Source organism: Oncorhynchus masou, chromosome 23 (genome assembly GCF_036934945.1).
Source record: "Oncorhynchus masou masou isolate Uvic2021 chromosome 23, UVic_Omas_1.1, whole genome shotgun sequence".
In the NCBI taxonomy this organism is placed as follows: domain Eukaryota; kingdom Metazoa; phylum Chordata; class Actinopteri; order Salmoniformes; family Salmonidae; genus Oncorhynchus; species Oncorhynchus masou.
In genome coordinates, this window is record NC_088234.1 from 9,309,297 (window position 1) to 9,335,098 (window position 25,802).

Genomic DNA, 25,802 nt, shown 5'->3' on the forward strand with positions numbered 1-25,802 from the left:
CAGAATACCAAAACCCTGAAGGAAAAGATACACTGGATTGTGGTGATGGATGCCATGACAACAGAACCCCCCCCCCCCCACACACACACACACACACAGTCTCCATGGAAACAACAGAACGAACTCTGGCAAAACACACCCATGGTTCCAGTTCCACACTACAAGGTGCTGAACTAATGATTCCACAGGGGAACCAGGAAGACGTCCCTCTTCTACCAGATCCACGTGTTGTTGGTCTTATGACTCCAGCAGTCTTTTGTTAGGTGATCTCTAAGTAGGTAGACATCCCTATATATAGTGCACTACTTTGGATCGGACGGCCCATTTTGACCAAATTCCTACAAGGTCCTGGTCCAATGTAGTGCGCTATATAGGGAATAGGATGCATTTGTAATCCCAAGGTTCATGCATTTGTCCATTCTAAGTAGCATGCTAGTGTGGATGTGGAACAGAGACCTGTTTTTGATTAAAAGCACACAAAAAAAAAACCAAGTCTCAAATGGCAGTTGTATTTAGCTCTGGTTACAGTTGTGTGCTATGTAGGGGATAGTACTGTACAATTCACAGGTGTCTGAGAACAACATGTGAAGCTGAAATACTCGTAGGGTTGGATGGGCATTGTGGCAAGGAGCAGTGCAGCTTGGTTGTGTTTTGGAAGAGGATACACAGCTCTTGACCTTCGCCTCTCCTGAGTCGGTACGGGAGTTGCAAGTGATGAGACAAGTAACTACCAATTGGGGTGAAAATACAAAAAAATTATAAAAAAAACATTTCTGAACCTGACATATGCAGCGTTGCATTTTTTTAAATGTTCAAATCGAGCTATAACGCAGATCTTTCGTGATACGTCTGGCACCCTATTCCCTACATAGTGCACTACTTTTGATGAGTTATGGTGCCATTTGGGACACAGCTTTCAAATACTTTGTGGCTACAAATGACTTGACTGTGTTTAGCAACAGGTAATGTTCATGAAGTTTGAGACTGGATTTGCTTGTTATTGTTTTCAGGATAGTTTCTTTGGGAATAAAACAAAATTACAACCATATTGTTTCCACTGAATTACATTTGTTAAATACACACTTTTGTCACTGGCCTAAATGCAACCAGCTTTATTACTTTTCATAATTTCTTTGCACAAAAAAACAAATACATTTGGAGTCAACTCCCCCGTCTCTCCCAACCAAATACTGGCTAAAATGTCGGACTCAAATTACAGCAAAAAATGTAAAACAAAATAAAACACTGAAATATAGTCATAACAGCAAGAGTAAAGACGGCACCTTAAAACAATGATTTAACAGAACGACTTTTTAAACAAAGAACTGAGGCGTTTTGCTCAGGTACACCGTCCCCCATCATTTGGCTAGAGATTACTCAGCAAACCCCTCACTCTTTTCCACTGGCAGAGAAAGGAGGGAGAAAGAGCTCCTACTAAATAGAATCAACGCCGCTGACGACAAGAATAGTCGGTCACAAGGTGGGCACAGTGACACAACGTTTGGCCTGATCCTACAAAAAGGCAGCACGTTCACATTATCAAAACCCAAACCCATCCTACAGAAAATAACTCGAGCAGTAGTTGTCTTCACCCACCCTGTTGACACCAGTCAGGAAGATGCCCGGGGGGGGGAAGCTCAGGTGAGGCGTTATTTAACCCAAACAAAGTGATTTAAAAACACAAACAAATCAAGAAGTTCTAAATTAATTTGTTCAGAGATCAATTTTAAAATGAAATACTGATTGATAAAAGGCTGAATATCTGAACACACTACACCTTGGGGGGAGGGGGAGAAGAAAGATGGCTGCTGTGTTCTCTGTACAGAAGCGTGATACAACCCCATCGACCATCAACAAGTTGTCATAATAGAACAGCAACGAGAAGAACTACATTTGTCTTCTATAAAGAAAGGAAATTCCCCCTTTTTTTTCTTCCAGTGTACAACCTTTTGACCTTAAAAAACCAACAACCAGAATGAAGAAAATGAAAAGTGTTGTCATCCAATGGTGAATCAAGTCTATTGGCCTGTGACTGGATGAAAGGGCGATGATGTCACCCCTGATGAAGAAAAAAATAAAAAGTGAGGGTTGAGGGACATGGGCGGGGGGGGGGCGGGGGAGGAGCCTGGTGTGTTTGGATTCAAAACATCAGTCATTAAGGGTCCAGTTTGGTGTGTGTGTGTGAGAGAGACTTAAAACAGAACATTGTCTTGACACTCTCCCCTCACATCAAACGGGCATGAAGTGTATCCTTCCACCAAAGGCCTGTGGTGTTTTCTACAGTTCAGATTCCGGAGGGAGTCCATTTGGGTCAGAGAACAGGAGAACCCAGGAGAACCGTTCCAGCGTTGAGTTAGTTTATTTCCAGCATCAAGTCGGTCCGCTCTGTTCTCTTTAGAACTCTTGAGTGTAACCCAGTCTAGAACCCATTGAAGTAGAACCGACAGGAGAAGAGCCTCGGAGCAGGTATGACGATGTTTTCAGACTCCCTCCCCTCAGTACAGTACAGTACAGTGTGTGTGGGGCAGCAAGTGTACAACCACCAGGTGAAAAGAGATAGCGGCAGAACCAACATGCAGTGGATCTAGAAGACGAGAACCCCAGCTAGAGAGCCCAGTGAGGTTCTAAAACACAAACCTCAACAGAGAAAAAAAAAAAACTAGACAGAACCACCCCCATTTAGAACATTCACTCCACCCATTAACTTGTCAAACACTGAACCCCTCCCACCTACCCAGTACAACATCCTTCTCATTCAGTCTCTTCTTCTCTCCATTCCTCTCTATCCACGTGTAAAACCGCTCATCGCTCCGTCTCACAGTTTGAGCTCGTTAGCGATCTTCGACGCGATGTTCTTAAACGCGATGGACGTCCCGGAGATCCTTTTGAAGCGCACGCCGTTCAGTGAGAGGCGGGGCAGCTTGCACACCTCCATCTCCCATTGGACGAAGTCGTCGCGGGAAGGATTCCCGAAGATGCACAGCAGCATGTAGCGCTCCCGCAGCTCGTACTCACAGCTGTTGGATTCTAGAACCTTCCGGATCTCTCTCATCATCTCCCCGGGATCCAAAGAGGACGTGGTCTTCATGGACCAGGTGAACCGGAGGGAACGCGGTTTGGTCGACGGGTCCTTCGGTGGCGGGGTGGCGGTACCGGAAACGGGGGAGGAGTTATCCTTGTTCTCGTCTCCGCTGCCGCTGTGGGAGGAGCCTAGGACGCCGCTCTTCTCCGATTTGTCGACGGTGCTGCTCAGCATTGACCTATAGGAGGAGAGAGTGGAGGGATGAAAGCAAGAGGGAGTAGGGGGTTGGAGAGGGGGCAGGGGGAGAGACGGAGGGGGCAGGAGGAGAGAGGGGGAGTAGGGGGTTGGAGAGGGGGCAGGGGGAGAGAGGCGGAGGGGGCAGGGGGAGTAGGGGGTTGGAGAGGGGGCAGGGGGAGAAAGGCGGAGGGGGCAGGAGGAGAGAGGGGGAGTAGGGGGTTGGAGAGGGGGCAGAGAGGAGGAGAGAGAGAAACAGAGTGAGGAATGAGATGATTAGGAGAAACAGGGAGATAAGGTAAGGACAACACCCAATATGACTTAAATAGCCCTGACACACACACACCTCTAACCATGCATGTACATGCCTACGTCACACACACACCCATTCGCTAACATTCAGAAACTTCATCCCTGATTGGTTAAAACTAAGGTTTGTCAACCAATTACCGAATAAATTTACCAAATCACCCTTTAATCCAATCATATCTATCCCTCCGAGATCTACTGATTAGGTCTGATTGATTGATTGATTGAGGGATGGTTGGTTTGAGTCTCACCTGCTTTCCTCATCCTGACCCTCTCCCTCATACGGACTCCTCAAGAAAAATCAACACAAGTTTAGTCTTCGGAGCTAACGGCTCATAGGCTACAACATGTTAGTTTAACAGCTAGCAACACCACTAAGCACAGTACCATCCTCCACAAGCACACACGTTGACATTCCTATTCCAGAACCCATTCCAGAACCCATTCCTATTCCAGAACCCATTCCTATTCCAGATCATAGTGGCTTTGTGTATCAGTACAGAACGCCCAGGGAGGGAAAAAATAAAATCACTTTAGTTTCAAAGAATAAGGGGAGTAGGGGCATTTTAAAGATTTATTCATGATGATTGAAATGTTTATGAACTAATAGATTAGAACAGAGGGATGGTTTGATTTAGAATGGGATGTTTAGTTTAGAATGGGATGTTTAGTTTAGAATGGGATGTTTAGTTTGGAATGGTTTAGAATGGGATGTTTAGTTTGGAATGGGATGTTTAGTTTGGAATGGTTTGGAATGGGATGTTTAGTTTGGAATGGTTTAGAATGGGATGTTTAGTTTGGAATGGTTTAGAATGGGATGTTTAGTTTGGAATGGGATGTTTATTTTGGAATGGTTTAGAATGGGATGTTTAGTTTGGAATGGTTTAGAATGGGATGTTTAGTTTGGAATGGGATGTTTATTTTGGAATGGTTTAGAATGGGATGTTTAGTTTGGAATGGTTTAGAATGGGATGTTTAGTTTGGAATGGGATGTTTAGTTTGGAATGGTTTAGAATGGGATGTTTAGTTTGGAATGGTTTAGAATGGGATGTTTAGTTTAGAATGGGATGTTTAGTTTAGAATGGTTTAGAATGGGATGTTTAGTTTGGAATGGTTTAGAATGGGATGTTTAGTTTGGAATGGTTTAGAATGGGATGTTTAGTTTGGAATGGGATGTTTATTTTGGAATGGTTTAGAATGGGATGTTTATTTTGGAATGGTTTAGAATGGGATGTTTAGTTTGGAATGGTTTAGAATGGGATGTTTAGTTTGGAATGGGATGTTTAGTTTGGAATGGTTTAGAATGGGATGTTTAGTTTGGAATGGTTTAGAATGGGATGTTTAGTTTGGAATGGTTTAGAATGGGATGTTTAGTTTGGAATGGGATGTTTATTTTGGAATGGTTTAGAATGGGATGTTTAGTTTGGAATGGTTTAGAATGGGATGTTTAGTTTGGAATGGTTTAGAATGGGATGTTTAGTTTGGAATGGTTTAGAATGGGATGTTTAGTTTGGAATGGTTTAGAATGGGATGTTTAGTTTGGAATGGTTTAGAATGGGATGTTTAGTTTGGAATGGTTTAGAATGGGATGTTTAGTTTGGAATGGTTTAGAATGGGATGTTTAGTTTGGAATGGTTTAGAATGGGATGTTTAGTTTGGAACGGTTTGGAATGGTATGTTTAGTTTGGAATGGGATGTTTAGTTTGGAATGGTTTAGAATGGGATGTTTAGTTTGGAATGGTTTAGAATGGGATGTTTAGTTTGGAACGGTTTGGAATGGTATGTTTAGTTTGGAACAGTTTGGTTTGGAATGGTATGGTTTAGTTTAATGATTTAATTTGTAATAGGATGGTTTAGTTTGGAATGATTTAATTTGGAATGGTATGGTCTGGAATGGTCTGGTCTGGAATGGAGGGGAGTATGAGTCCTGTGCCTAAAGAAGAGGAAGGAAGGAGGCAAAGTGGGTCAAATAGTCTCTCCAACAGCATTACACTGCTGCACCTAGTCAGACTAGCCCTCTAAACCTGCACACACAGCACAGCCATGTACAGATAACAGAGGACGGATAGAATGAACAATATATTACATAAGGAAATAGAGCCATACACCACCGTCAAAAGTTTTAGAACGCCTACTCATTCAAGGGTTTTTCTTTATTTTTACTATTTTCTACATTGTAGAATAATAGTGAAGACATCAAAACTATGAAAAAACACACATGGAATCATGTAGTAACTAAAAAAGTGTTAAACAAATCAAAATCTATTTTAGATTCTTCAAAGTAGCCACCCTTTGCCTTCACAGCTTTGCACACGCTTGGTATTCTCTCAACCAGCTCATGAGGTAGTCACCTGGAATGCATTTCAATGATCAGGTGTGCCTTGTTAAAAGTTAATTTGTGGAATTTATTTTCCTTCTTAATGCATTTGAGCCAATCAGTTGTGTTGTGACATGGTAGGGGTGGTATACAGCAGATAGCCCTATTTGGTAAAAGACCAAGTCCATATTATGGCAAGAACAGCTCAAATAAGCGAAGAGAAAAGATAGTCCATCATTACTTTAAGACATGAAGGTCAGTCAATACGGAAAATGTCTAGAACTCTGAAAGTTTCTTCAAGTGCAGTCGCAAAAACCATCAAGCACTATGATGAAACTGGCTCTCATGAGGACCGCCACTGGAAAGGAAGACCCAGAGTTACCTCTGCTGCAGAGGATAAGTTCATTAGTTACCAGCCTGATTCACGCAGCCCAAATAAATGCTTCACAGAGTTCAAGTAACAGACACATCTCAACATTAACTGTTCAGAGGAGACTGCATAAATCAGGCCTTCATGGTTGAATTGCTGCAAAGAAACCACTACTAAAGGACACCAATAATAAGAAGAGACTTGCTTGGGTCAAGAAACACAAGTAATTGACATTAGACCGGTGGAAATTTGTCCTTTGGTCTGGAGTCCAAATTGGAGATTTTTGGTTCCCAACCGCCGTGTCTTTGTGATACTATGTGTGGGTGAACAGATGATCTCTGCATGTGTATTTCCCACCGTAAAGCATGGAGGAGGAGGTGTTATGGTGTGGGGGTGCTTTGCTGGTGACACTGAATTATTTACAATTCAAGGCACACTTAAACAGCATGACTACCACATCATTCTGCAGTAATATGCCATCCCATCTGGTTTGGGCTTAGTGGGACGATCATTTGTTTTTTCCACAGGACAATGATCCAACACACCTCCAGGCTGTGTAACGACTATTTTACCAAGAAGGAGAGTGATGGAGTGCTGCATCAGATGACCTGGCATCCACAATCCCCCGACCTCAACCAAATTGAGATGTTTTGGGATGAGTCGGACTGCAGAGAGAAGGAAAAGCAGCCAACAAGTGCTCAGCATATGTGGGAACTCCTTCCAGATGAAGCTGGTTGAGAGAATTCCAAGAGTGTGCAAAGCTGTCACCAAGGTGGCTACTTTGAAGAATCTCAAATATATTTGGATTTGTTTAACACTTGTTTGGTTATTACATGATTCCATGTGTTATTTCATAGTTTTCATGTTGTCACTATTATTCTACAATGTAGAAAATAGTAAAAATAAAGAAAAACCCTTGAATGAGTAGGTGTTCTAAAACTTTTTTTTTGTGTATGACTGAAAAAACAGAGCCACAGAGACACGACATGCAGACTGGCAAACCGACAAATTCAACTGAGCACCGACTAAATAGTTCCTTTTATACTGAACAAATATAAATCATATAGCAGTTAAAAATAGACATGTAGATATAATAATGACATATAGGAATAATAATGACATATAGAAATGTAGATATAATAATGACATATGACAATATACAAAAATACAGAAAATCACATTGTATGATTTTTAAGTAATTAATTTGCATTTTATTGCATGACATAACTATTTGATCACCTACCAACCAGTAAGAATTCCGGCTCTCACAGACCTGTTTTTCTTTAAGGATCCCTCCTGTTCTCCACCCATTACATGTATTAACTGCCCCATCCATCCATGCAATAAAATGTAAATTAATTACTTAAAAATCATACAATGTGATTTCCTGGATTTTTGTTTTAGATTCCGTCTCTCACAGTTGAAGTGTACCTATGATAAAAATTACAGGCCTCTACATGCTTTGTAAGTAGGTAAAACCTGCAAAATCGGCAGTGTATCAAATACTTGTTCTCCCCACTGTAGATAAGAGATGTATAGATATAATAATATGTAGATATAATAATGACATTTAGAAATAATGTAGATATAATGATGTATAGAAATAATATAGATATGTAGATATAATATAGATATGTAGATATAATGACATTTAGAAATAATGTAGATATAATAATGACATTTAGAAATAATATAGATATGTAGAAATAATGTAGATATAACAATGACATATAGAAATAATATAGATATGTAGAAATAATGTAGATATAATAATGACATATAGAAATAATATAGATATGTAGATATAATAATGACATATAGATATGTAGAAATAACATAGATATGATATGCAGATATAATAATGACATATAGATATGTAGATATAACATAGATATGATATGCAGATATAATAATGACATATAGATATGTAGAAATAACATAGATATGATATGCAGATATAATAATGACATATAGATATGTAGATATAACATAGATATGATATGCAGATATAATAATGACATAGATATGTAGATATAACATAGATATGATATGTAGATATAATAATGACATATAGATATAATATAGATAAGATGTATAGATATAACATAGATATGACAATGATGTAACATAGATAAGAGATAATATAGATATAATAATGACTATAGAAATATCATAAGATACATAGATATAATAATGATATAACATAGATAAGAGATAATATAGATAATAATGACTATAGAAATATCATAAGATATATAGATATAACATAGATAAAATATAGAGATAATGATATAATATCGATATCAAGATAAATGAGATATAATGACATAATACATTTGGTGCGGCAGGATCGTTGGACCAGTAACGGACAGGTTGCTAGATCAAATCCCCGAGCTGACAAGGTAAAATTCAGTCGTTCTGCCCCTGAACAAGGCAGTTAACCCGCTGTTCCCCTGAACAAGGCAGTTAACCCGCTGTTCCCCTGAACAAGGCAGTTAACCCGCTGTTCCCCTGAACAAGGCAGTTAACCCGCTGTTCCCCTGAACAAGGCAGTTAACCCGCTGTTCCCCTGAACAAGGCAGTTAACCCGCTGTTCCCCTGAACAAGGCAGTTAACCCGCTGTTCCCTGAACAAGGCAGTTAACCCGCTGTTCCCCTGAACAAGGCAGTTAACCCGCTGTTCCCCTGAACAAGGCAGTTAACCCGCTGTTCCCCTGAACAAGGCAGTTAACCCACTGTTCCCCGGTAGTCCGTCATTGTAAATAAGAATTGTTCTCAACTGACGTGCCTAGTTAAATAAAGGTTAAATAAAAAATTATATAATAATGACATAATGTATAGATAATGATATAATGTATAGATATAATAATGATATACTATAATAGATATAAGAGATGATATATAGATAAGGTCATAATGTAAATATTGGAAAGCTGCCACGGTCATCTCCCTCTTCAGAGGGGGAGACACTCTAGACCCAAACTGCTACAGACCTATATCCATCCTGTCCTGCCTTTCTAAGGTCTTCGAAAGCCAACAAACAGATCGCCGACCATTTCGAATCCCACAGTACCTTCTCCGCTATGCAATCTGGTTTCAGAGCTGGTCATGGGTGCACCTCAGCCACGCTCAAGGTCCTAAACGATATCTTAACTGCCATTGATAAGAGACAATACTGTGCAGCCGTATTCATCGACCTGGCCAAGGCTTTTGACTCTATCAATCACCACATCCTCATTGGCAGACTCAACAGCCTTGGTTTCTCAAATGACTGCCTCGCCTGGTTCACCAACTACTTCTCAGACAGAGTTCAGTGTGTCAAATCGGAGGGCCTGTTGTCTAGACCTCTGGCAGTCTCTATGGGGGTGCCACAGGGTTCAATTCTCGGGCCAACTCTTTTCTCTGTATACATCAATGATGTCGCTCTTGCTGCTGGTGATTCTCTGATCCACCTCTACGCAGACGACACCATTCTGTATACTTCTGGCCCTTCTTTGGACACTGTGTTAACAAACCTCAAAACGAGCTTCAATGCCATACAACACTCCTTCCGTGGCCTCTAACTGCTCTTAAATGCAAGTAAAACTAAATGCATATTGTTTTTTATATTTTGCTGCTTTGTAACCCAGTATCTCTACTTGCACATTCATCTTCTGCACATCTACCACTCCAGTATTTAATTGCTAAATTGTAATTATTTCACCACTATGGCCTATTTATTGCCTTACCTCCTCACGCCGTTTGCACACACTGTATATAGGATTTTTCTATTGTGTTATTGACTGTACGTTTGTTTACTCCATGTGTAACTCTGTGTTGTTGTTTGTGTCACACTGCTTTGTTTTATCTTGGCCAGGTCGCAGTTGTAAATGAGAACTTGTTCTCAACTGGCCTACCTGGTTAAATAAAATAAATAAAAATATGACATAATATAGACATAATGATATAATATAGATAAAATATAACATCTATATAATAATGCTGGCCCATTACTCTCTGCTCCAATAAAACATGTGCTTGCTGTTCCTAATCTTCACCGGCAGAGAGAGCAGTCACTCCGCCTAACCTGCTAAATTACACCCCCTGGTGGTGTAAAGTGTCATCACACTGACATTCAAATGTAAACATCACCCAACGTGGAAAAACCCAGGTGTCTTCTGTGAAAGTATTGTTGCAACAGTGTGTGTGTGTGTGTGTGTGTGTGAGAGAGAGAGAGAGATCACTGTGTGTGTGTGTGAGAGAGAGAGATAACTGTGCGTGTGTGTGAGATAACTGTGTGAGCAATAACCGCGTGTGCGTGAGCGATAACCGTGTGTGTGAGCGATAACTGTGTGTTTATTTCTAAAAAAAATATTTCACCTTTAATTAACCAGGTAGGCCAGTTGAGAACAAGTTCTCATTTACAACTGCAACCTGGCCAAGATAAAGTGTGTGTGTGCTGCACTATAAATGGTATTGTAGTCAGAGATGGAGTGATGCAAAAAACAACTTCCTACAGGGTTGGGATTAATACCTTAAATAATATTGACATTTTCTCTCCCTGTAAATTAAATTCCAGGCCAGTCTTTGAATTGAGAGATAATTCCATTATTAGGTCATTCAAAAAATTAAATTCCATTATTAGGTAATTCAAAGAATTCAATTCCACTATTAAGTCATTCAAAGAATTCAATTCCATTATTAGGTCATTCAAAGAATTAAATTCCACTATTAAGTCATTCAAAGAATTCAATTCCATTATTAGGTCATTCAAAGAATTCAATTCCCAATTCAATATTATCCTCAACAATTCCACAAATTGTAAACTCAATTCCCTCTGGCTTCTAGGCTGATCATGTCACTGTTCAGACAGCTTAGCTGTACTGGAAATATAGAAATACAAGTGTTAATGATTGTTTTGTTTTATCCTGCAGTCAATGTATGATACTATGTGCAACAATTAGATTAACTCGGAAATGTAGAACTATTGATTTGAAACTAAATTCCAAAAGATTAAATTATTTTACAATTCCAATTAAAAAAAAATCCAAAACAGTCCAATTCCAATCCAATAACTTGATTGTTGAAATTCGAATTCAATTAAACATACATTCTTCACTTCATGAGTGAATTCAAGGATTTAATTGGATTTTCAAATAAAATTGCAAATCGACCCAAAGACCTGCTTAGAACCATGATCTACTACTAACTAAACCTGGGAAACCTCCCCCCATCTGTACTTTACCATTTCTATTTTTGACAACTTTTACTCCACTACATTCCTGAAGAAAATTATTTACTTTTTTACTCCATATAATTTCCCTGACACCCAAAAGTACTCACTCCATTTTGAATATTTATTAGCAGGACAGGAAAATGGTCAAATTCACATGGGTATCAAGAGAACATCCCTGGTCGTCCCTACTGCCTCTGATCTGGAGGACTCACTAAACAGAGAACATCCCTGGTCGTCCCTACTGCCTCTGATCTGGAGGACTCACTAAACAGAGAACATCCCTGGTCATCCCTACTGCCTCTGATCTGGAGGACTCACTAAACAGAGAACATCCCTGGTCATCCCTACTGCCTCTGATCTGGAGGACTCACTAAACAGAGAACATCCCTGGTCATCCCTACTGCCTCTGATCTGAAGGACTCACTAAACAGAGAACATCCCTGGTCATCCCTAGTGCCTCTGATCTGGAGGACTCACTAAACAGAGAACATCCCTGGTCGTCCCTACTGCCTCTGATCTGGAGGACTGACTAAACAGAGAACATCCCTGGTCATCCCTACTGTCTCTGATCTGGCGGACTCACTAAACAGAGAACATCCCTGGTCATCCCTACTGCCTCTGATCTGGCGGACTCACTAAAACACACATGCTTCATTTGTAAATGTCTGCATGTTGGAGTGTGCCCCTGGCTATCTGTAAATACATTTAAAAACGGTGCCATCTGGTATGCTTAATATAAGGAATTTGAAATGATTTATACTTTTACTTTTGATACATAAGTACAATTTAAAACCAAATACTTTCACTGAAGTAGTATTTTACTGGGTGATTTTTCCCTTTAGTCATTTTCTATTAAAAAGGTATCTTTCTTGCCTTTTACGCAAGTATGACAATTGGGTACTTTTTCCATCACTGGGCAGTGATCAGCACCGGCCAGGCTATGAGGTGAATTAAAGGTGAGTGTGTACGGGGACAGGTTAGGTGATTGTCTCTCATATCACCATAGGGGTTTGATCAGTTGTTGTGTACTGTATGTACGGGGTCAGGTTAGGTGATTGTCTCTCATATGACCATAGGGGTTTGATCAGTTGTTGTGTACAGTACAGGGTCTAGGGTACTCTTTAAGATTCAATCCGTACCTAAAAACACCCGGTGCTAGCTGAGCAACCTCCCTAACAGAAGAGATGACATCATATCCTGTCAAACCAGTGACATCACGTCCTATTTTGAGGTAGGGGTAACCTGATCCCTGGTGTTCCCTCTATTCCTACAACACCTACTCTCTATTTACACACTCACTCTCTCGGACACAAAGGGTGAGCTCACACAGAGAGGGATGAGGTGAGAGGATGATGGATAGAGGGATGAGATAGAGAAGATGAGTTGAGAGGATGATGTGAGAGGATGATGAGAGGGATGAGGTGAGAAAAGGTTTCCAAAATTCCTTGGTTTTCCCAATTCCAGGTTTGAGGATTCACTGGAGATTGTGTCCCCTACTGATTCTAGAAATCCTCCAACCGGGATTTCTGGAAAACCAGACAATTTTAGATACGATTTTCCAACCATACTGGGGGGGTGGTGGTGTAACGTTAGTAACGTTAGTAACCGGAGCAGAAAAACACTTCACTCAAAACCAACGGCAAAAAAGGGGCAGCCACAGAATCGAGAGGGTAAAGGTCAGAGGTCAAGGCACAGGGAAAATCAAAACAAAAAGCGTTACGAAACACCAAACGAGGGGGAGAATTTTGGTTGCCTCCCAAATGAAACATTATTCCTTACATAATGCACTACTTCTGACCAGGGGCTCTGGTCTATATAGGGGAAAGGGTGCCATTTGGGATGCAAATAATAATAATAAATATATATATATATATATATATAATCTGTAAATATCAAATGAAGACCAAAAAAGGGGTTATTATAGTGGGTGATGTAGTTGCCTACCTTCTCAGAAATCTGAAGGAGAGATTTCTACAAAAACAAAAAGGAACACAAATAAAATAAATATATAAATATATATGTACATTAACTGACAAGTTGTTTCACAAGAGTAGATTTATCAACAGAGAACAATGTGTGCATCCCAAATGGCAACCTATTCCCTATATAGTATACTACTGAGCTCTGGTCTAAAGTAGTGCACTACATAGGGAATAAGGTGCCAGCTCTGGTCTAAAGTAGTGCACTACATAGGGAATAGGGTGCCAGCTCTGGTCTAAAGTAGTGCACTACATAGGGAATAGGGTGCCAGCTCTTTTCAAAAGTAGTGCACTATATAGGGAATAGGGTGCCAGCTCTGGTCTAAAGTAGTGCACTACATAGGGAATAGGGTGCCAGCTCTTGTCAAAAGTAGTGCACTACATAGGGAATAGGGTGCCAGTTCTGGTCAAAAGTAGTGCACTACATAGGGAATAGGGTGCCAGCTCTTTTCAAAAGTAGTGCACTATATAGGGAATAGGGTGCCAGCTCTGGTCTAAAGTAGTGCACTACATAGGGAATAGGGTGCCAGCTCTTTTCAAAAGTAGTGCACTATATAGGGAATAGGGTGCCAGTTCTGGTCAAAAGTAGTGCACTACATAGGGAATAGGGTGCCAGCTCTTTTCAAAAGTAGTGCACTATATAGGGAATAGGGTGCCAGTTCTGGTCAAAAGTAGTGCACTACATAGGGAATAGGGTGCCAGCTCTTTTCAAAAGTAGTGCACTATATAGGGAATAGGGTGCCAGCTCTGGTCTAAAGTAGTGCACTACATAGGGAATAGGGTGCCAGCTCTGGTCTAAAGTAGTGCACTACATAGGGAATAGGGTGCCAGCTCTGGTCTAAAGTAGTGCACTACATAGGGAATAGGGTGCCAGCTCTTGTCAAAAGTAGTGCACTACATAGGGAATAGGGTGCCAGCTCTGGTCTAAAGTAGTGCACTACATAGGGAATAGGGTGCCAGCTCTGGTCTAAAGTAGTGCACTACATAGGGAATAGGGTGCCAGTTCTGGTCAAAAGTAGTGCACTACATAGGGAATAGGGTGCCAGCTCTTTTCAAAAGTAGTGCACTATATAGGGAATAGGGTGCCAGCTCTTGTCAAAAGTAGTGCACTATATAGGGAATAGGGTGCCAGCTCTGGTCTAAAGTAGTGCACTATATAGGGAATAGGGTGCCAGTTCTGGTCAAAAGTAGTGCACTACATAGGGAATAGGGTGCCAGCTCTGGTCTAAAGTAGTGCACTATATAGGGAATAGGGTGCCAGTTCTGGTCAAAAGTAGTGCACTACATAGGGAATAGGGTGCCAGCTCTGGTCAAAAGTAGTGCACTACATAGGGAATAGGGTGCCAGCTCTGGTCAAAAGTAGTGCACTACATAGGGAATAGGGTGCCAACTCTGGTCTAAAGTAGTGCACTATATAGGGAATAGGGTGCCATTTGGGACTCAAAATGTATTCAGCATTTAACTGTCTAACTGAGTCTGTTACTACAGCTGTGGGATTCAGGATTCAAAAAACAACTAAATCCTGTTGTATAATATTTACAATATTTATTTATTTATTTTACATAGAAAACCCCCTTGAAAATATCAAAATAAACTTTGAATAATATATATTTTTAACGCAACTATTTGACAACACCAATAAAATGCTGCATCACAGTTGAATGAGTTTATCAGACAAGTCAAGAGGAATCCAGGGGGACTTTATACTGGATGGATGATGTGTATAAAACCCCGGATGACTGACAGGGGGCGCCGTACTCAGTATATAAAACCCCGGATGACTGACAGGGGGCGCCGTACTCAGTATATAAAACCCTGGATGACTGACAGGGGGCGCCGTACTCAGTATATAAAACCCCGGATGACTGACAGGGGGCGCCGTACTCAGTATATAAAACCCTGGATGACTGACAGGGGGCGCCGTACTCAGTGTATAAAACCCCGGATGACTGGCAGGGGCGCCGTACTCAGTATATAAAACCCCGGATGACTGACAGGGGGCGCCGTACTCAGTGTATAAAACCCCGGATGACTGACAGGGGGCGCCGTACTCAGTATATAAAACCCCGGATGACTGACAGGGGGCGCCGTACTCAGTATATAAAACCCCGGATGACTGACAGGGGCGCCGTACTCAGTATATAAAACCCCGGATGACTGACAGGGGGCGCCGTACTCAGTATATAAAACCCCGGATGACTGGCAGGGGCGCCGTACTCAGTGTATAAAACCCCGGATGACTGGCAGGGGCGCCGTACTCAGTATATAAAACCCCGGATGACTGACAGGGGGCGCCGTACTCAGTATATAAAACCCCGGATGACTGACAGGGGCGCCGTACTCAGTATATAAAACCCCGGATGACTGACAGGGGGCGCCGTACTCAGTGTATAAAACCCCGGATGACTGACAGGGGCGCCGTACTCAGTGTATAAAACCCCGGATGACTGACAGGGGGCGCCGTACTCAGTGTATAAAACCCCGGATGACTGACAGGGGTGCCGTACTCAGTGTATAAAACCCCGGATGACTGACAGGGGGCGCCGTACTCAGTGTATAAAACCCCGGATGACTGACAGGGGGCGCCGTACTCAGTGTATAAAACCCCGGATGACTGACAGGGGGCGCCGTACTCAGTGTATAAAACCCCGGATGATTGACAGGGGCGCCGTACTCAGTATATAAAACCCCGGATGACTGACAGGGGGCGCCCGTACTCAGTATATAAAACCCCGGATGACTGACAGGGGGCGCCGTACTCAGTGTATAAAACCCCGGATGACTGACAGGGGGCGCCGTACTCAGTGTATAAAACCCCGGATGACTGACAGGGGGCGCCGTACTCAGTGTATAAAACCCCGGATGACTGACAGGGGGCGCCGTACTCAGTGTATAAAACCCCGGATGACTGACAGGGGGCGCCGTACTCAGTGTATAAAACCCTGGATGACTGACATGACTGACAGGGGCGCCGTACTCAGTATATAAAACCCCGGATGACTGACAGGGGGCGCCGTACTCAGTGTATAAAACCCCGGATGACTGACAGGGGCGCCGTACTCAGTATATAAAACCCCGGATGACTGACAGGGGGCGCCGTACTCAGGATGACTGACAGGGGGCGCCGTAGTAGGATGACTGACAGGGGCGCCGTATAAAAACCCCGGATGACTGACAGGGGGCGCCGTACTCAGTGTATAAAACCCCGGATGACTGACAGGGGCGCCGTACTCAGTATATAAAACCCCGGATGACTGACAGGGGGCGCCGTACTCAGTGTATAAAACCCCGGATGACTGACAGGGGGCGCCGTACTCAGTATATAAAACCCCGGATGACTGACAGGGGGCGCCGTACTCAGTATATAAAACCCCGGATGACTGGCAGGGGGCGCCGTACTCAGTGTATAAAACCCCGGATGACTGACAGGGGGCGCCGTACTCAGTGTATAAAACCTCGGATGACTGACAGGGGGCGCCGTACTCAGTGTATAAAACCCCGGATGACTGACAGGGGGCGCCGTACTCAGTATATAAAACCCCGGATGACTGACAGGGGGCGCCGTACTCAGTATATAAAACCCCGGATGACTGACAGGGGGCGCCGTACTCAGTGTATAAAACCCCGGATGACTGACAGGGGGCGCCGTACTCAGTATATAAAACCCCGGATGACTGACAGGGGGCGCCGTACTCAGTGTATAAAACCCCGGATGACTGACAGGGGCGCCGTACTCAGTGTATAAAACCCCGGATGACTGACAGGGGCGCCGTACTCAGTGTATAAAACCCCGGATGACTGACAGGGGCGCCGTACTCAGTATATAAAACCCGGATGACTGACAGGGGCGCCGTAGTCAGTGTATAAAACCCCGGATGACTGACAGGGGCGCCGTACTCAGTGTATAAAACCCCGGATGACTGACAGGGGCGCCGTACTCAGTATATAAAACCCCGGATGACTGACAGGGGGCGCCGTACTCAGTATATAAAACCCCGGATGACTGACAGGGGCGCCGTACTCAGTATATAAAACCCTGGATGACTGGCAGGGGGCGCCGTACTCAGTGTATAAAACCCCGGATGACTGACAGGGGGCGCCGTACTCAGTGTATAAAACCCCGGATGACTGACAGGGGGCACCGTACTCAGTATATAAAACCCCGGATGATTGACAGGGGGCGCCGTACTCAGTGTATAAAACCCTGGATGACTGACAGGGGGCGCCGTACTCAGTATATAAAACCCCGGATGACTGACAGGGGGCGCCGTACTCAGTGCATAAAATACAAAAACCTTACACCTTTCCGTGTAAGCCAATCAGACGGCTGGGTTCAGCAGCGTCGGATGCAGGCATGGTCTCCATTCCATAGGCGGGATATTCAGATTCCTGTGTTTACGAGAACATTGAACGGTCTCCATTGAAGCCACCACACAGCCATCTTCATGGTCCCCCTCCATTGTAACAAATATTTTGGAAGCTATAACAATGCATTTATTCATTAACGTCTACATGTGTTTTTGCCAAGTATATTATATTACAGACACCTTAATCCATACTGTTAAATTAATAAATAAAAAAATTGCAAAAAAAATAGTCTTAAAAAAAAATATATATATATATATATCCTTCATACTAATGTTACTGTCCCCATGACAACAAATACATACTTAAAACACATGTAATATTGCCCTAGCAACATTTTATTAAAATAATCTAGAATTCCATTCGTATTGGGGGAATGCTTCTTCAAAGCCTCTCATAGGCCACGACAGAACATCAGCAATCCGGGGTTGACACACGTCATTGGTCGGCACCGTTTCCCCTATGTAGTGTACGACTACTATAATCTACTCTGGGTTGAAAGTCGTACATTACATAGGGAATAGGAAGACATTTGGGTCGCAAAGACTTCGTTATAATGGGTATTAGATCAACATTTCCAAATTAACATCCAAACAACTATAAAAAAAATTTAAAAAGGTACTCCCATGATGTTTGAGGGTGAGAATTTAATAAACAAACAAACCCCTTTAATGTCAAATGGAATGTTCTGAGACACAGCGAGAGGTCCAGGACTGAACCAAATAAATATGGGTTTGCGAGGTGGTTTCGAATGTTAAAATGTGACACTTTGGGAGGGTAAACGCCCTACTTGGTGGTAGGACAGGTGGTGAGGTCAGGTCATGTGATACACCGGTAAACGGTCTGTGTGTTATTTGATACCTTAATAAAACACAGTGCCACTGAAACAAGAGCTCTTATTTTTCATTGCTTCTCCTTTCCGCCAACACAGAGGGCTCCAGAGCGCGAGCTTCTCCTTTCAGCCAACACACAGAGCTCCAGAGCGCGAGCTTCTCCTTTCCGCCAACACACAGGGCTCCAGAGCGCGAGCTTCTCCTTTCCGCCAACACAGAGGGCTCCAGAGCGCGAGCTTCTCCTTTCAGCCAACACACAGGGCTCCAGAGCGCGAGCTTCTCCTTTCCGCCAACACACAGGGCTCCAGAGCGCGAGCTTCTCCTTTCAGCCAACACACAGGGCTCCAGAGCGCGAGCTTCTCCTTTCAGCCAACACACAGGGCTCCAGAGCGCGAGCTTCTCCTTTCAGCCAACACACAGGGCTCCAGAGCGCGAGCTTCTCCTTTCCGCCAACACACAGAGCTCCAGAGCGCGAGCTTCTCCTTTCCGCCAACACACAGAGCTCCAGAGCGCGAGCTTCTCCTTTCCGCCAACACACAGAGCTCCAGAGCGCGACCAATGCAACTAAATATTTTCCTGTGCGACCTTGAGTTGTACTCTGGGAACATTGTGCGACTACGAAAAAAATTAGCCCAAATAACAAATGTTGTAATGACCAATACTACCCTGGACCAACACTACCCTGGACCAACACTACCCTGGACCAACACTACCCTGGACCAACACTACCCTGGACCAACACTACCCCGACCAACACTACCCTGGACCAACACTACCCTGGACCAACACTACCCCGACCAACACTACCCTGGACCAACACTACCCCGACCAACACTACCCTGGACCAACACTACCCCGACCAACACTACCCTGGACCAACACTACCCTGGACCAACACTACCCTGGACCAACACTACCCTGGACCAACTCGACCCCGACCAACACTACACCGACCAACACTACCCTGGACCGACACTACCCCGACCAACTCTACCCTGGACCGACACTACCCCGACCAACTCTATCCTGGACCGACACTACCCCGACCGACACTACCCTGGACCGACACTACCCTGGACCAACACAACCCTGGACCAACACAACCCTGGACCAACACAACCCTGGACCAACACAACCCTGGACCAACACAACCCTGGACCAACACAACCCTGGACCAACACTACCCTGGACCAACACTACCCTGGACCAACACTACCCTGGACCAACACTACCCTGGACCAACACTACCCTGGACCAACACTACCCTGGACCGACTCTACCCTGGACCGACACTACCCCGACCAACTCTATCCTGGACCGACACTTCCCCGACCAACTCTACCCTGGACCGACACTACCCCGACCGACACTACCCGGACCAACACTACCCTGGACCAACACTACCCCGGACCAACACTACCCTGGACCAACACTACCCTGGACCAACACTACCCCGACCAACACTAGATCTGACCCATATTACCAACGCACCATTTTAATCTTCCTAGAGCGGATCGCATGTTATATTCGTAGACCCGGTCGTGGGCCGTTCTAAAACGACTCACACAGACGTCGTTAACCATTCATTTAGACTTTGTTCGGTCACGTTACCTCATTGGCTAGCTGGTAACTATAACAACAGTATATCCAAACATTTTGGAAAGGGGGAGGGGCACAGATATAAATGTAGCTTCTTCAGGAGATCAATGATCAGATGACAGATCTCTGGCATGACATCATCACAAACCTGACGTTTGTTTTTTAAAGAGACAGTGTACAATTTTCACTGTAAATGCGTGTCAATCGTGCCTTTGCATAATGTAGAAGCCTAATGTTCCACACAGGTATTCTTCTTCTATAATAAACCAAGGGATTTACAGTGGTACATGTTAGTTTCTGGGGCTCAACATGTGCTTCAAAATAAGCTACAATTCATATAGGCTGTATCTCAATGTGTGTGTGTGTGTGTATCTGTGTGTATCTGTGTGTGTGTGTGTATCTGTGTGTGTGTGTGTGTGTGTGTGTGTGTATCTGTGTGTGTGTGCGTGTCTGTGTGTTTCTGTGCGTATCTGTGTGTGTGTGTGTCTGTGTGTATCTGTGTGTGTGCGTGTCTGTGCGTATCTGTGTGTGTGCCTGTGTGTGTATCTGTGCGTGCGTGTCTGTGTGTATCTGTGTGTGTGCGCGTATCTGTGTGTGTGCGCGCGTGTCTGTGTGTGTGTGTGCGCGTGTCTGTATCTGTGTGTGCGTCTGTCTGTCTGCCTGTCTTTCTGTCTGTCTGTCTCTGTGTGTGTGTGTGTGCGCGTGTCTGTGTGTATCTGTGTGTGTGCGTGCGCGTGTCTGTGTGTATCTGTGTGTGTGTGTGCGCGCGTGTCTGTGTGTATCTGTGTGTGTGTGTGCGTGTGTCTGTGTGTATCTGTGTGTGCGTCTGTCTGTCTGTATGTGTCTGTGTATGTGTGTCTGTGTGTGTATCTGTGTATGTGTGTGTCTGTGTGTGTGTCTGTGTCTACAAGAGAGGCGTTAAAGAAAGAGAAAGAATATCATAAAGTGTGAAAGAAACAGAGGCCGCTAAGTCTGTGTGAGCAAATATGAGAGGGAAAGAGAGCGCTGTGTGACAGCTGTGTATGAGAGAGAGAGGCAGAGCGAGAGGCAGAGCGAGGCAGAGTGAGAGAGAGAGAGCAAGGCAGAACGAGAGAGAGAGCGAGGCAGAACGAGAGAGAGAGCGAGGCAGAACGAGAGAGAGAGCGAGGCAGAACAAGAGAGAGCGAGGCAGAACGAGAGAGCGAGGCAGAACGAGAGAGAGAGCGAGGCAGAACGAGAGAGAGAGCGAGGCAGAACGAGAGAGAGAGCGAGGCAGAACGAGAGAGAGAGCGAGGCAGAACGAGAGAGAGAGCGAGGCAGAATGAGAGAGAGAGGCAGAATGAGAGAGAGGCAGAATGAGAGAGAGAGGCAGAATGAGAGAGAGAGGCAGAGCGAGCGAGAGGCAGAGCGAGCGAGAGGCAGAGCGAGCGAGAGGCAGAGCGAGCGAGAGGCAGAGCGAGCGAGAGGCAGAGCGAGCGAGAGGCAGAGCGAGCGAGAGGCAGAGCGAGAGAGAGGCAGAGCGAGAGAGAGGCAGAGCGAGAGAGAGGCAGAGCGAGAGAGAGGCAGAGCGAGAGAGGCAGAGAGAGAGAGAGTATGTGCAGTGTGTGTGTGTCAAGGTGTCCTCACCAGTGGTATTTATAGTTGTGGTTAAGTGATACCTCTGCTGTAACCATGACTACTGTCGCTACGGAGGAGGAGACATCTTACAGTAAAGTGTGTCTGTGTGTTGTGTGGCAGGAACACATACATACAGGAGGGAATCACAGGGTAGGTAGAGGACAGGAGAGGGACTCACTGGGTAGGTAGAGGACACGAGAGGGACTCACTGGGTAAGTAGAGGACAGGAGAGGGACTCACTGGGTAGGTAGAGGACAGGAGAGGGACTCACAGGGTAGGTAGAGGACAGGAGAGACTCACAGGGTAGGTAGAGGACAGGAGAGGGACTCACTGGGTAGGTAGAGGACAGGAGAGGGACTCACTGGGTAGGTAGAGGACAGGAGAGGGACTCACTGGGTAGGTAGAGGACAGGAGAGGGACTCACTGGGTAGGTAGAGGACAGGAGAGGGACTCACTGGGTAAGTAGAGGACAGGAGAGGGACTCACTGGGTAGGTAGAGGACAGGAGAGGGACTCACTGGGTAAGTAGAGGACAGGAGAGGGACTCACAGGGTAGGTAGAGGACAGGAGAGACTCACAGGGTAGGTAGAGGACAGGAGAGAGAGTCACTGGGTAGTTTAGAGGACAGGAGAGACTCACAGGGTAGGTAAAGGACAGGAGAGGGACTCACTGGGTAGGTAGAGGACAGGAGAGGGACTCACTGGGTAGGTAGAGGACAGGAGAGGGACTCACAGGGTAGGTAGAGGACAGGAGAGACTCACAGGGTAGGTAGAGGACAGGAGAGGGACTCACTGGGTAGGTAGAGGACAGGAGAGGGACTCACTGGGTAGGTAGAGGACAGGAGAGGGACTCACTGGGTAGGTAGAGGACAGGAGAGGGACTCACTGGGTAGGTAGAGGACAGGAGAGGGACTCACAGGGTAGGTAGAGGACAGGAGAGGGACTCACTGGGTAGGTAGAGGACAGGAGAGGGACTCACTGGGTAGGTAGAGGACAGGAGAGGGACTCACAGGGCAGGTAGAGGACAGGAGAGGGACTCACAGGGTAGGTAGAGGACAGGAGAGAGAGTCACTGGGTAGTTTAGAGGACAGGAGAGACTCACAGGGTAGGTAGAGGACAGGAGAGGGACTCACTGGGTAGGTAGAGGACAGGAGAGGGACTCACTGGGTAGGTAGAGGACAGGAGAGGGACTCACTGGGTAAGTAGAGGACAGGAGAGGGACTCACAGGGTAGGTAGAGGACAGGAGAGACTCACAGGGTAGGTAGAGGACAGGAGAGGGACTCACTGGGTAGGTAGAGGACAGGAGAGGGACTCACTGGGTAGGTAGAGGACAGGAGAGGGACTCACAGGGTAGGTAGAGGACAGGAGAGGGACTCACTGGGTAGGTAGAGGACAGGAGAGGGACTCACTGGGTAGGTAGAGGACAGGAGAGGGACTCACTGGGTAGGTAGAGGACAGGAGAGGGACTCACTGGGTAGGTAGAGGACAGGAGAGGGACTCACTGGGTAGGTAGAGGACAGGAGAGGGACTCACAGGGTAGGTAGAGGACAGGAGAGGGACTCACTGGGTAGGTAGAGGACAGGAGAGGGACTCACTGGGTAGGTAGAGGACAGGAGAGGGACTCACAGGGCAGGTAGAGGACAGGAGAGGGACTCACAGGGTAGGTAGAGGACAGGAGAGAGAGTCACTGGGTAGTTTAGAGGACAGGAGAGACTCACAGGGTAGGTAGAGGACAGGAGAGGGACTCACTGGGTAGGTAGAGGACAGGAGAGGGACTCACTGGGTAGGTAGAGGACAGGAGAGGGACTCACTGGGTAAGTAGAGGACAGGAGAGGGACTCACAGGGTAGGTAGAGGACAGGAGAGACTCACAGGGTAGGTAGAGGACAGGAGAGGGACTCACTGGGTAGGTAGAGGACAGGAGAGGGACTCACTGGGTAGGTAGAGGACAGGAGAGGGACTCACAGGGTAGGTAGAGGACAGGAGAGGGACTCACTGGGTAGGTAGAGGACAGGAGAGGGACTCACTGGGTAGGTAGAGGACAGGAGAGGGACTCACAGGGCAGGTAGAGGACAGGAGAGGGACTCACAGGGTAGGTAGAGGACAGGAGACGGACTCACTGGGTAGGTAGAGGACAGGAGTGGGACTCACAGGGTAGGTAGAGGACAGGACAGGGACTCACTGGGTAGGTAGAGGACAGGAATGAGACAGGGTAGGTAGAGGACAAGAAAGGGACTCACAGGGTAGGTAGAGGACAGGAGAGAGACTCACTGGGTAGGTAGAGGACAGGAGAGACTCACAGGGCAGGTAGAGGACAGGAGAAAGACTCACTGGGTAGGTAGAGGACAGGAGAGAGACTCACAGGGCAGGTAGAGGACAGGAGAGGGACTCACAAGGTAGGTAGAGGACAGGAGAGGGACTCACTGGGTAGGTAGAGGACAGGAGAGGGACTCACTGGGTAGGTAGAGGACAGGAGAGGGACTCACTGGGTAGGTAGAGGACAGGAATGAGACAGGGTAGGTAGAGGACAAGAAAGGGACTCACAGGGTAGGTAGAGGACAAGAAAGGGACTCACAGGGTAGGTAGAGGACAGGAGAGGGACTCACTGGGTAGGTAGAGGACAGGAGAGGGACTCACTGGGTAGGTAGAGGACAGGAGAGGGACTCACTGGGTAGGTAGAGGACAGGAGAGGGACTCACTGGGTAGGTAGAGGACAGGAGAGGGACTCACTGGGTAGGTAGAGGACAGGAGAGGGACTCACTGGGTAGGTAGAGGACAGGAGAGGGACTCACTGGGTAGGTAGAGGACAGGAGAGGGACTCACTGGGTAGGTAGAGGACAGGAGAGGGACTCACAGGGCAGGTAGAGGACAGGAGAGGGACTCACAGGGCAGGTAGAGGACAGGAGACAGACTCACTGGGTAGGTAGAGGACAGGAGAGGGACTCACTGGGTAGGTAGAGGACAGGAATGAGACAGGATAGGTAGAGGACAAGAAAGGGACTCACAGGGTAGGTAGAGGACAGGAGAGAGACTCACTGGGTAGGTAGAGGACAGGAGAGACTCACAGGGCAGGTAGAGGACAGGAGAAAGACTCACTGGGTAGGTAGAGGACAGGAGAGGGACTCACTGGGTAGGTAGAGGACAGGAGAGGGACTCACTGGGTAGGTAGAGGACAGGAGAGGGACTCATTGGGTAGGTAGAGGACAGGAGAGGGACTCACTGGGTAGGTAGAGGACAGGAGAGGGACTCACTGGGTAGGTAGAGGACAGGAGAGGGACTCACTGGGTAGGTAGAGGACAGGAGACGGACTCACTGGGTAGGTAGAGGACAGGAGAGGGACTCACAGGGTAGGTAGAGGACAGGAGAGACTCACAGGGTAGGTAGAGGACAGGAGAGGGACTCACTGGGTAGGTAGAGGACAGGAGAGGGACTCACTGGGTAGGTAGAGGACAGGAGAGGGACTCACTGGGTAGGTAGAGGACAGGAATGAGACAGGGTAGGTAGAGGACAAGAAAGGGACTCACAGGGTAGGTAGAGGACAGGAGAGAGACTCACTGGGTAGGTAGAGGACAGGAGAGACTCACTGGGTAGGTAGAGGACAGGAGAGAGACTCACAGGGCAGGTAGAGGACAGGAGAGGGACTCACAGGGTAGGTAGAGGACAGGAGAGGGACTCACTGGGTAGGTAGAGGACAGGAGAGGGACTCACTGGGTAGGTAGAGGACAGGAATGAGACAGGGTAGGTAGAGGACAAGAGAGGGACTCACAGGGTAGGTAGAGGACAAGAGAGGTGATGTCATTCAGAATTAAAGACCTGATGATAACCACATATCTGTGTGTATGCCATGTGTCCAGTCAGTCAATCAGCCTGTCCAGTCAGTCCGTCAGTCAGTCAGTCTGTCCAGTCAGTCAGTCCGGTCAGTCAGTCAGTCTGTCCAGTCAGTCAGTCTGTCAGTCAGTCCGGTCA

The 25,802-nt window shown here is 45.8% G+C and overlaps 1 protein-coding gene across 1 annotated transcript in view; it reads right to left on the minus strand.

Annotated features, from left to right (window-relative positions):
• Nucleotides 1-1,096: 1,096 nt before the first annotated feature.
• The window catches only part of mark2b (MAP/microtubule affinity-regulating kinase 2b), a 104,323-nt gene continuing 79,617 nt past the window's right edge, over nt 1,097-25,802 (minus strand). Inside the window, exons 18-20 of the mRNA XM_064931072.1 lie at nt 13,411-13,437; nt 3,817-3,852; nt 1,097-3,260 (exon numbers count right to left, since the gene is read on the minus strand). Of these exons, the coding sequence (XP_064787144.1) occupies nt 2,816-3,260; nt 3,817-3,852; nt 13,411-13,437 (508 nt within the window). The 3' untranslated portion in view covers nt 1,097-2,815. The remainder of the gene's footprint in view (nt 3,261-3,816; nt 3,853-13,410; nt 13,438-25,802) is intronic.